Consider the following 12,923-nt stretch of genomic DNA (forward strand, 5'->3'; position numbering starts at 1 on the left):
CTCTGGCCTTGGCTAAGGTAAAATATGCTTCGAAACAAAAAATCAGCAGTAGAAAAATTCACCTTTATTATTCTCATTAGTCTCATGACTGCTACAAATCAGTTCATAATACGAATGCAATTACGTTTGAGTAGTTTTGTGTTGTAAAGTAATTCAAAGGAAATGATTTCCTACGTTAAATACCTAGCAGACAAAGCAAAACTCAGTACCCTTAAACTTAGATAACTACACATTCATGTGGGAATTTAGCTCCAGATGTCACCTGATCCGGTCTCGGGCACACTGAAAGTAGAATGGTATCAAAACTAATAATCTTCTAAATCGAAAAAATATGTACTTACATCGCTGGCAACGGTTACCCCAGTAGCCTGTTCCTTCGCAGCGGCATTTGTACTGTGGCATCGCGGTGACCTGCGTACAAGATCCACCGTTCATGCAAGGTGCCCTGCTGCAAATATCACCGGAACGGCCCTAAATGTAACATGATTGCGTAGTTAGAGTAATGGCACTGTTTCGTATGATGTGTGCTATATTTACCTTGAGTGCATCTTGGCATTCTTTGCGAGTTGCGTACCGAAACTCCGATTTGCATCCGAAAGCGCACGTACATTGGCCGTTGTCTATCCGGCAGCCGTGCTGAGTTTGATCGAGTTCACAAGCGTGAGCGTAGTAGGACAGTACTGCGGAAAGGAAAAACACGGAAACTGAATATCATAATCGACAATCACAGGATATGGATTGTATTAGCAAGGTATAAATTAATTAGTAGCGATTTTGATGTCTAATGAAATGCGTTGATTGCTATTCATTCATCACCGACGTTTTTCGGTTTTTAACCATCCTTGGGGCTTATACTCGCCGCCTTTAACCATCCTCATTCCAGTAACCGTCAGTGGTGGATTACAGGGTGTTCAGTAAGTTCGAATACAACTTTTCATCGTTGTGTAGGTACACTTTTTGTGTATTCTGTGTAATGGTATTCGCACCGCTTCAAAGAAAACTAGCGGCATAACTACCGGTTTGAAAAAGAAAAACAAGATAATTGTTATTTTACTGCACGAACAAATCGTCATCAAGGAACACGTCTGTTTGTCTGTAATATTGGCAGTGTCGTCGAGTGGAGCTTCTGCACTCGGTGCTGAACTCTCTGCTTTAATCTTCGGGCCTTGATTGAGGCAAAATTATCTAAAACTCTAAACACGATAATTGCGAGTATTTCACGTGAACTTCAATTGAGAACGTCCTCTACTGCTATTCCTGCTGTGATGTCTTCGGAATCTTGAGGTTGCACAGGCGTACATAACCGCCTGTGCATTCTTCTCCAACGTTCGAAAAGTTGTACGAGCCGCATAGCACAACAATCACAAAAGAATGCCGTATACATAGATCGAAGCCTGTATTACACTCTTTGAGTGTCACAAACAATTCTCGCCAAACATGTGAAAAGGGCCCATGTGCCATATGTAAACAAGCCAAATTTTCTCGTTTTTTGATCAATACAAGCGAAATCTGCTCTTACCAATAAGATTTATTGATAAAAGAATTCGCTCTTAATCAAAAAATCTTATTTGTACGAGAAGAATAAGCTTGTATTCATTGAAAAACGTGAAATTGTGGCTTGTTTACATATGGCACATGGGCCCTTTTCACATGTTCAGCGAGAATTCTCGCCAAACATGTGAAAAGGGCCCATGTGCCATATGTAAACAGGCCAAATTTTCTCGTTTTTTGATCAATACAAGCGAAATCTGCTCTTACCAATAAGATTTATTGATAAAAGAATTTACTCTTAATCAAACAATCTTATTTGTACGAGTAGATTAAGCTTGTATTCATTGAAAAACGTGAAATTGTGGCTTGTTTACATATGGCACTTGGGCCCTTTTCACATGTTCAGCGAGAATTATCTTTGACCAATTTTTTATCTGTCAAAAAGTGACAAATATTTGACGCTTGGTCAAAGAGTGTAATACAGCCTTAAGAGAGTGATCTATGCACCCATTGAACAGCGCTGTAGAAAACCGTGAAAATTTATGACGTAAACCAGTTATGATGACAGAACTTTCTTCCTGTGGAATTTTAGACTAACCAGGATTTACTAGCCAAAACAGAAATTACCATTCAGAAATCGAAGTATTGTTAGTGTACCCAGAAACTAAGCAGGTGGTGTGATGTTGGTTCATTCTGCACCCTCCAAAGTATGTACCCGGATGCGCTTCGCACCCTGCGCACCCCCCCGTCGACGCCTCATATCAAAAACATCATATCAAGAAGACTGGCATTTCTGGATCGATCCTATACAAATGACAAGCGTCAAATTAAACAGCGCACTCCACACGCTTACCATGAAAAACCTATGCGTAAGTAGAAATCACTCAAAATCCTCTTAAAGCGCACAAACTCAAAATTTGAGTAGAGAAGCTGTACCTACTTCTGAGTTGTATGATCATACCTGTAATTGGATAACGAAATATACCTAAAAGTTGGTAACATATAAGATAAAACAGATACGAAAATGACTTGTTTTAACGCATATCGGGATGTTAAAGTTCATGATTATCAACAAAAATAGGTATTGTTGATTGCGACAAATTTTCTCGCGAAAAATTCTTGTTGAAGTGCGCGGGTACGTCCAATCGCGGTAATATCTTCTACAAAAAGTGCGGAAATTGAATTTGCGCACTTTTTGTAGAAGACACCAACATGATTGGTTATACCCGCGCACTTCTACGGCGTTTTTCATGCACCTTGCGAGATAAATTCTCCCGCAATCAACAATAGTTTTAACGATTAAGTTCGTCAATTCAACCCATAACTAGTTTGTTTTACAGATCATTGGTAATGCAAAGTGTGTAGTTTTAACATATCAGTGAGTTAACTTCACCCTAAATTAAGTAGCTTCTAATGACATATTTCTACAAAAATAAGTAATTTCAACCTAAATTCAAGTTCTTTTTACTCAATCTTCTAGTATTGAGTACCCAAAAATAAGTAATCTGGTATGAACTACAAATTGGGTAAAAAATACTCAACGATCGATAAAACTACCCAAAATTAAGCTCAAACTATTCACTATAAGCATTGAGAATTCCTGCAACAAAAATTGAAAACTTTGGTTTTTTAATACAAATAAAACTCAAAACACTAAAGATAATGTTTATAACATTGTTTATATTCCCTTCAACAACCGAAAGTTGCTTATCACACAATCGATTTTGAGGTGCGTCCGTTCGTTTTCTTGGTGGGACCTTCAACGCTGTAAATTTCCGGAAAACCAAAATCTGGCCCGTGCCACTCTGGCGCACACCAATAGTTCATTCTCCGGTACAGTGTCCCCGCAGGCGATACCACTTTCTGTGCGGGTGGTTTTGCTTTCGGAAGGAAGTCTACAAGAAACAGGATTTTTATTAGACTATGGAGAATTTAGCATTTGAAAATCACAAACCTAACCTATCGCTAATCGATGAGGATATTTAATTCATTTTGAATATTTCAAAGCAAACAAAATACTACTCCAAACCTTCTTGCACTAGAAACCCGAATTTTAAGCACTCGTAAAAAAACACTGTTGATTTCACAACTGTTTCTTTCTTGACAGCACTTGCAGGTTAAAAATTTTCATCCAAAATTAGGTAAAACATAACCTCTCGAGCAGCGAAAATTCTTGATGAAAGGGATCGAAGGAAACTACCAATTTGATATTAAATACAACCTAAAATATTTCATTCAAAAATAGGTATGCTGTATTGATCCATCATATGAGTTTTTTCTACAAATTTCACTTAATCAAAGTTACTCAAAATCGCAGTTCGCTTTAGTCAGCCTATACACCAGAGAGACGCCGAGACACTCACCGTTAAGGCAGCTGTCAACATCAAAACGGGCGATCTGTATAATTTTGCATTGCCGTTATCCGTTTTGATGTTGACAGTTGCCTTAACGGTGAGTGTCTTGTCATTTCTCTAATGTATAGGTTCGCTAGTTCGCTTAGGCGAAATAAAAAATTGGTAGTTTTCGTTCTCATAATTAGGTTGCTTCATTTAACCGTGCATCTATTGAAGGTGGAAGTTTGCATCGCTGCGAAGACAGAGTGGGCGTATGTGGTGGTCCAACCTGTGCGATCGGCTTGCATTCACATCGCCAGCACACACACTAGCATGCGTCAGTTCCACTTTTACTCGAAAGACTGTGCTGCCAAAATCGTCGCTCAATATCAGGCAGAGTTCCCAGTCTTCTTGATATGATGTTTTTGCTTACATATACCATTTTACAAACTGATAGGTGTCACGGATCCTGCTGATGTTGATGGTGCTTCAACGTGCGTTATGTCAGCGGTTCCGAGGTTTCCGTCAAAATTTCATTCAAAAATTGTGTTCAGAAACGTGTCGTAAAATGGTCTATAGGATAATCGGCGCTGTCTACATTGTTCGTTTACCGCGCACGATGAAAAAGTACCGCGAAATTGTAATAAAGTTGTTTGCGAGAGGTGAGCGATTCGGAAAAGTACCGGTAGGGTACCGACCCATACGGCGAATATCGTCCAAGCGTGGTGTCGGGAGAATTTGACTGATTTCTTATGAGACTTTGTGGCCTCCCAGCTCCACGGATCTGAATCCCCTTGACTTTCAGGTATAGTCGCACATGCTGTCCATCTAGAGCGAGCATAAAGTGATCATTTTGGACCAATTTAAAAAACTCAGTCTCATGATCTGGGACGAAATGTCAATTTACCAGGTGGGTGCCCCTTGCGATTCTTTTGAAAAACGTCTCAAGCTCATCATACAGCACACAGTAACCCCCCTCACAGTTTCTCAATAAAAATTTACTCAGAAAAAAGTGTTTTGTATTTTCATTTTTAAAGTGTATTCCAACTTATTGAAAACCCTGTAAATAAGGAGATAGCGTGAGAAGTGTTATGGCATTACCCAACAAACAATTTGATTGGATAACAGCCTGTTAAGCTTTTGTTCAGCCGAAATCCGTTTAATAATAGCACATCAAGCTGAAACTCATGCAATCGTTTTTCGATTATAGTTTTTGTGAAAACAATAACAATCCAAATAGAATGAAGCATGACCTCACACTCAAAAAATGACTTGTGTTGTTCGATTCACTTTGTTTTTTTAGCATTTGACAAATTTTTCCTTCACCCAAATTAATTTATTCGAAAGACTCTAGTGTATCTTTTTTACACGTCTATTTCTACGCGAATTTTTCCGAAAAGTCGTTTTTTGCGCGGCATGTTTTTAATGGTTTTTCATCATTAAATCGTGTATATAAAGTGTACGATAAGTTTACTTAGTCTAATGATTGGGGCTCAGAACAATTCTAAATTTATTGGAAGTCGATTGGTTTTATATGGGATTCTAGAGACCTCAGAATGGCTTAAACCATAGGTTTTAGGACTTCGAAAGATAGGTTTTCCGATGCTCAACAACTTTGCGAAGACACCGAAGAGCTAGGATGTCCCAAAAAATGCTACAGCTGTTGAAAGTTGCGTATGTCGAATTGAATGCTAAAAATAATTTCTACTGTCAACACTACCTTCAGTCAGATGACCATCAGAGGTAACCTCTGCAACCTAATGTAGATCTCACCTATGCTTATTATATTGACCTACATTTGTTTGCTTGATCCTGCTTGGTGCAAAAACTCGTTACGACAGGTTATTTCTGATGGAAATCCTACATGACGCCAGTACACTGGCAGTCCCAAAAACAGTTTCAACAGCTTATTAATAGCAAATTTCTTTTTCCACGGAGTGCGGGCAAAACTGCCGAGGAATAATGAAACGTCATCGCCATTTAAGATGCAAGCAAGAAAGAGATGCCAGATAATTGTTTACGAACTTAGCAAGTGCGGTGGTGGGTTCAAGCTGACAAATTTTTCAGTGCGCTTCGGACAGCACGCCAGGTCAAAACTGGGTCAAAATCGAGCGAATAAAGAAGGGTTTTGACAGCAGTTAGTGCGCTTCCAGGTCAAAACGAGGTGAGCTGGTGGAATAAAGAAATTCGCTTTAAGTATGTCTGTGACTATACTTTAACGTAATGTGGTGCATTGATAAAGCGTTGTTGTGCTCTCTAGAAAGAGAGTAGGTTTTTCCATACAAATTTTCATACAAATTTGAAATGCAATGCGCCAAGCGGAGACAAACCCAATCGGATTTAGGCATGTTTTGGATTGTTTGGGGCCCCAAATCGAACCTAAAAAACTTACTTCTAGAAAATCGATCACTTTGCCTCACCTAGAGATAATCAGAGAGAGATAGACAAGCGACGAAAAAATTGGCAGCTTGAGACCTGGGTTTCACAAGTCAGAGGTGCTAGATTTCTTCTCAAAGCGCAATGTTGAATAGTGAAAAAAAAAACATCGCAAAATCCACGAAGGTAATCAATTTTATGTTTATGTAACAATTTTATACACTTTCACCACAGTTGATCATTATTTTGCTAAGCATACAAAAGGATTGTGAACTCCCGATTTTGACAGATCGTTTGGCTCACAACATTCTCTCCGTATATCTCTCCCTCTGAGTATTGTTAGCCTCACCCAATTGAACATTTTTTGACTTAAAATTAAATTCAATGACATTTCCATCATTTGGCAATATTTTACTACTGTTCATAGGGCCTATCACAGGAGACGAGGTGAGCAACTCGCCTCGCCTGCAGTTACTGACGAGGTGAGCAAAATGTTGTAAATGTGGTAACGCGAGTGAAACTTGACTAGTGACAGCTGAGTCACAAACGAATCGAGCAATTTCGCAGACGAGCTACTCGTCCGATATTCAGCTGACTCGCCATCTGTAATACCAAAATATGTCAGGCGAGTTACTCGCCGCTCGCTTTTATATTTCATCTGACTGCAAATGCCTGGACAAAATCACCTCGTATTGCTACGAAAAGAGGTAAACAAATCTTTTTTTGAAAATTCTGCCACATTCAGTAAACACCCTTGTTCTTGTTCACGGCCGTATTCGACTTTCGAACGAAGAGATCTATGCATTCCTATTCCCGAAAGAAATGCTTTTTTTTATGTACCGATACATAAATTCACTCATCATTAACTTTATATTTTTTTCAGAAACGACTAGTTCTTGGGTATTTATTTAGAAGAAAGTTTATCTCTCAATCCAACAACTAGCTTATTCACAAAATGAACAGTTGCAGTTATAGCAGTAAAGAATGTAAAAGTAGAAAATTGCTTTCAAGGCTTTAGTTTTTCGAAAACGAAACGAACTTACGAAAATAAAAATATTTTCAGGAACTCTAATAAAAGTATGAAAAAATTCATATCTTCTTATGAACAGAACAACTCTGAACTTTTTTTAGAGAACAGTTGACTCGAAAGTAATCTTTCGGACCTCAAGGTCCAGCAACTATAAGTAAATCTTAAAATTGTTATTGAGGACGTAACCTACTTTGCATTCTCTCGAACAGTTGAGAAATTGTAAAAAATGTTACATTTATCAGATTAAGAACTTGCGAATAATTCTAATCCCAGAAACTTTCTGGTGACCTTTCCGTTCAACGAGGATCGAGCTTGAAACACGTTACCTGCAAAGGTGAAGATGACGAAAGCACCGTAAATGATCCTTCTCTCCTGCATCGTCTCTGTGTGTGGGTTGATCAACTGTATTTTCTCGTTCTCTCAATCTCACATACGACGGTTGCTTTCGGCACTAGCTATGATTGCGGATATTTCCTGACACACTTTTTCCCTTGGGATTGCGGTCGATAGTTCAAAGTTAACAGCAGTAATAAAATGGAAATATACCAGACAGGAAGCAACACTCTTGTCTCAACTGATAACACACTTGAACCTCCGCTGGGTGCGCGCTATCAGTTCAGAGCTTCTCAGGTCGAATGACTTGGTTTGGCGCTTCACTCTTCTGCTGTGCTCTTCTGCTGCTCTTTCTTCTAGGGTACCACTCCGGAGGGCTGGTGTGTACACTCACGCGCGGTTGACGATCAACTGACTGCACTGATTAAAACTTGAGAACTTTCATACATTCTTCCTAGCCTCTGACGATCGTTTCCTTTTTATGTATGATCTAACAGGGGCAAGCTTGCCTATGTATGCACATGTGGTTTGAATAACTTTTGGAATTTAGGGCGCTGTTTATTCAACTTCGTTCGTGTAGTGCAGAATGCGAAAACTGATTTGTAAATAATAAAAAATGTTTTAGGAATTTTACTCAATGTGTTTTCTATTAACACGTAATTATAAAATGAGTTTTCCAGAGAAAAAAACACGTAGAATGACACTATTTATTTATGTTAAACACTATTCAATGTAGGTAGTGCATCCGTCCTTCGAAAAAAATGCAGCCCAAGTTTGCGTATATATGCTTCGAGAAGCGTGTTCAATCTTCAGCATGATAAGCTTGGTCTCGATAGCGCTCTTATTTGTACAGTCCATTGCCCTTGCTGCACTTCTTCCGTTCTGTTTTTAGCGTTATCAATAAGTAATGTGCTATTTATGCACATGCGTATGCTGGTTATTGTACATATGTTATTTTTTTGAATTGTATAATTTATTTTTGGTGGTCTTATTCATGTTGCAAAAAATGTACAAATATTTAAAAAAATTAGTTTACATTTGATGTATCGCCAATTTCTCCTCTTTTTCCAAACATCACTATTTTAACAAAAATTGAACATGTTTATGAATAATTATTGTATATTCTTTAGCTCTGCAACTCAAAGAAATAAAAAACAGATTTTTGTTGAATGTTCTCGTGCGTCTTTTATCTCTTTCATCGAGTAAGTATAATTGACTAAATGGCTATTAGATTGAATGAGAAATTTGATTGCGTTATAGATATTTGAGCTGCAATTGGGTTGTAGATTTTTGTTTAGAAACACGCAGTTCCAATCTTTGTGTGTTTACTGGTGATGAAATGTGATGCAAGATATATGCATACAAGTCGCAGTACTATAATTAGACAATTTTAAACTAACGATCATTTATATTTTGCAGTTCTATTGTTTGCAATAACTAAAGAACAAACGTAAAAAATTGAAAATGAACATTGAAATTTCAATATTTGAAAAATTTCTACATGCGATGAATTGCATCTTTCACCAAGTTTCAAAATACAATTCCAAAGTTATAACCGTAATAACTTATTGTTTATTCTCAAACTCTTTCTTTAATGTCTTTTAAAAACCTTTTTTTCCTGATAGAACAGGAATTATATTTAATTTACGATAAAAAAGTAAACAAGTTCTGTTAGTTAGTTAGAACTCGTTAACTGTAAATTCTGCTTGTTACCCAGTATGAAGAACATATTAGGTAAGATCTGTCTGGAGCTTATCATACACAGTACTATGCAATTACGAACGTTTTTAGATTAAAATACTCGGACATATATTTATTGACATATTTTTATTGTATTATTAAGTTACTCAGTACAAAAAAGCACTAATAGTTAAACCATTGTTTCTGAAATATCTAACATAATTCAAATATACTAATTCATTTTAAAAAACTGTTTATGCCCCCGACCGTTTGGAATTTGCCCCCGGGCCCGCAATCGTCGTACTGCTTCTCTAAGGTATTTCGGTTGTATGGCACCGGTTTCTTCCGTTCCCTCCATGACATCAAGGGCCTCCTCGACAACCTCTCCGACAAAAACCTTCGCTATACCGGACATAGCGATGACCACATTCTGCGACACCGAACAGCCGGTGATGGTTTGCATTAGCCGTTTGACGGCTGCTTTTGGAAAAGCAGCCCGCCGGTACATTTCATAGCGGTCCAGTTGTTCCTCGGTAAAGTTGGATACGAGAACTCTAAAAACAGGAGAAAATAAGCCTTTTTATCTTTTAACTAATGAAGGTATTTAACTAATTTACGCACTGCATCTTCTCCAGCTCTTCTTCCTCCATAATCTTTTTGCTTTTCATTTCTTTCCGCTTCGCTCGTTCCAGGTTCTTTTGCTGTTGTTCCTTACTGAGAGCTTCGTCGCTGTTATTCTGGCTTTCCCGGCCGATCTCGGGAAAGATAATGTCTTCAAATTCGGATTTCAAGTATGAAGATCGGCCGTCTTCCTGCAGCTGGGTTGGTTCGATTTTTATTGATGACGACGGCGGTCCGTCGAAAAAGTCATCTTCCGAAGACAGCAGCGAATGCATGTCCTTTTTTCCGTCTGATGGCATGTTATCATCGGAGCTACTCGGTTCCAAGATGTTCTCCATAGCCAGTCAATTTCGGTAAATATCTAATGTAGCTTCGAATAATCCACTTTAAAAGCAGCTGCAAGCTTTCTACGCTCGGCAGAGATGTTTACTTTTGAATTCGCGTTGACGGTGTTGCTGATATTTGTTTGGTTTTTGCATGCGAAAAAGAAGGAAGGAAATATTTTTGCTTTTGTCATCACGCACATTTTGACAATTACATATTCGGTTTATTCGCGTTGAAAGAGATTTCGAAGGCTGTTCGCACCTACGTGAACTCTCGTATGTAATTGTCAAAATGTGCGTGATGACAAAAGCAAAAATATTTCCTTCTTTCTTTTTCGCACGCAGAAACCAAACAAATATCAGCAACACCGTCAACGCCAATGAGTGTTCACATAGGTGCGAACAGCCTTCAAAATCTCTTTCAACGCGAATAACCCGAATAGTCTTTTTCTGCAAGAGTATTTCTACACTCTACTAAAAACTGACCTAACGATAACGTACACATCACCTAAATTTAGTTGAAGATAAAATTGGGTTGTTTAGCTATTCATAAATTTCGGATTTTTATATATCAGCTAAAAGAGTGTAATTTTTCGAACAAACGTGATTTTTTCAAGAAATCAAAGAAATAGTTATCGGTTTCCGTTATACTCTACTAAATTTTTTGGAAATAAATATTGAAATTCAGTCCGCAAATTTATATTTCGACTGTGACTTACAGTCTTCCTCAGTGCTTATGTGGACTGGTAAAGAGCAAAGCGCAAATCCTGTTTTTTATTTGTAGTAGGTAAAAATGAAAATACCTAACACTTCAAACCATCCCTTCCAGCATAAAATGGCATCCAAAAAATTTAGTAGAGTATAACGGAAACCGATAACTATTTCTTTGATTTCTCAATCACTCTGCTAAGACGCTCGTTATAGATTTTCTAAATTTGTGATTTTTTTAAATTTTATAACATTGTCCTTCGATTTTTAAATGAAGAAGAAAAATCGCTCCGAAATAGCTACAATGACAGTGAACTGTCATTGTAGCGATTTCGAGCTGATATCGAGGAGTTTTAATTCGTGATTTCAAAATTGGAGGACAGCGATAGAATTTTTTTTAAAATCACGTTTCGCTTAGAAAATGTAGCTCTTTCAGATAATATAAAAAGTGATATAGCTAAACAACCCAATTCATCAAAAGTTTAAAATTTATATTAAAATTCGAAGTTTTGATGAAAACCAATATTAAGTATCTAACCAATATCATTCACAAACAACAATATCGCATGCTAACCTGTGGGGCTAAAAGCGGTCTTGATTAGTTGAGAGAATTCGTTATCTGTTCGGATTTGAACCAATTTTTTGTGGCAACCAATTGATTTTCGGTAAAGCTCAAACTGCAATTATATTTTGATTATTAGCCTAAGTTTAAATATTAAATTACATAAGACTTACAAGAAGTGGATTCACCTTAGCCGTTTACGATCCTGCTTTCCTATCTACCGCTTAAAGGTTTTCTATCGCCAATGTTATTTGTGCTTTGGACCAATTTGTGGGGAGTTACTCTACACCGATCGAACCGCACCTGCAGAATCTGTATCTATGGTATTTTGGTAGGTATAACGATATTTTTTCTTATTTCCTATTTATTTCAGCTACCTACTACACGACGAACAAAACTTCCAAGGTAAGTATCTATTAATTTAGATTTCAGGAAATACCGACGGACGCTGTATCTATGGGTACGTACAATGGATCAAATTTATTTTCGAATTTACACTAAATAACTATTTCTTCAGGCTGCACTCTACTCACAATTTTTCACAAGTTTTCAGGAGCAGTTTTGTAACACCTGTCGCGATTTTTTTGATCCTCGTAGCTAACTCAATTTAGATAATAATTATTTTCCACTTTATTTTCCAAACTTCTACTATTCACTTGTAATGGCGATTTGTTTACTTCCTATCGTCTATGTTTTTGATATAAAATCTATTGCTTTTTCTCTCTGGTTACTTATTCTTTAGCTATCTTTCATGTTCATCAAACGTTTAGCATAAATGTCAAACGCCATCCAAAACGACTCCAGTGTTGCCTGCGGTGTTGTAACACCCCAGCCCGTAACATCCGCTACTTCCGGATTTACCGAATCTCCAACACCGCCAAGTTGACCACGCCGCGTCTCTGTATGCTGCCATCAGCGTATCTCACGTCCGCCTGTCTTATCCGTCCATCTGAACCTTAACTGTCGCCTCCACAATTCCTCTTTTCCAGCCTTTGCGGTTCTTACCGTCTACCACGAACACCAGATCACCCTTTTCGATCGGTTTTTGTTCACCGAACCACTTTGTTCGCTGATTCACCATGGGCAAGTACTCCTTCCTCCACCTCTCCCACATATTGTCGGCTAGATACTGCGAACGTTTGTACACATTCCGTAGAACTTCAGCCTGGTTCGTCGATTCATCGTTCCATTCCAAATCAGCACCGGTTACCATTCCTCGCAGAAAATGGTTTGGAGTCAGCGCTTCAGTTTCTCCAGCGTCTTGTGGTAAATATGTCAACGGGCGCGTATTAATCATGTCCGCTATCTTCGCCAATGCCGTCACCAGGATCTCATCCGTCAATTTCTGACCATCGTCCAACGCAGGCATTGCCTCCTTGACCGAGCGCACCATGCGTTCCCAGATACCACCCATATGCGGTGTGCCGGGTGGATTAAAGTGCCAGGCAGTGGTGGGGCTAATGATT

At 38.2% G+C, this 12,923-nt stretch overlaps 2 protein-coding genes and 1 long non-coding RNA gene across 3 annotated transcripts; 1 reads left to right on the top strand and 2 right to left on the bottom strand.

Moving 5' to 3' along the window:
• Positions 1 to 42: 42 nt before the first annotated feature.
• LOC129723170 (notch homolog 2 N-terminal-like protein A) lies at positions 43 to 8,010 on the bottom strand. Its single transcript, XM_055677211.1, has 4 exons — positions 7,557 to 8,010; positions 538 to 680; positions 342 to 471; positions 43 to 282 (listed from the first exon to the last, which is right to left on the bottom strand). Exons 1-4 carry the CDS (start codon positions 7,606 to 7,608, stop codon positions 218 to 220), a joined length of 390 nt encoding a protein of 129 aa, XP_055533186.1. The 5' UTR covers positions 7,609 to 8,010; the 3' UTR covers positions 43 to 217.
• Positions 6,518 to 7,290, top strand: LOC129723183 (uncharacterized). The gene is made up of 2 exons (XR_008727729.1): positions 6,518 to 6,907; positions 7,084 to 7,290. It is a non-coding gene; the product is annotated as an uncharacterized LOC129723183 (long non-coding RNA).
• Positions 8,011 to 9,371: 1,361 nt separating the features above from the next.
• On the bottom strand, positions 9,372 to 10,562 carry LOC129723166 (transcription initiation factor TFIID subunit 11). Its single transcript, XM_055677206.1, has 2 exons — positions 9,865 to 10,562; positions 9,372 to 9,797 (listed from the first exon to the last, which is right to left on the bottom strand). The coding sequence occupies exons 1-2, from the start codon at positions 10,200 to 10,202 to the stop codon at positions 9,476 to 9,478; spliced, it is 660 nt and encodes a 219-aa protein (XP_055533181.1). The 5' UTR covers positions 10,203 to 10,562; the 3' UTR covers positions 9,372 to 9,475.
• Between the last annotated feature and the right edge of the window lie 2,361 nt (positions 10,563 to 12,923).

This window comes from Wyeomyia smithii, chromosome 2, assembly GCF_029784165.1.
Source record: "Wyeomyia smithii strain HCP4-BCI-WySm-NY-G18 chromosome 2, ASM2978416v1, whole genome shotgun sequence".
Taxonomy (NCBI): Eukaryota; Metazoa; Arthropoda; class Insecta; order Diptera; family Culicidae; genus Wyeomyia; species Wyeomyia smithii.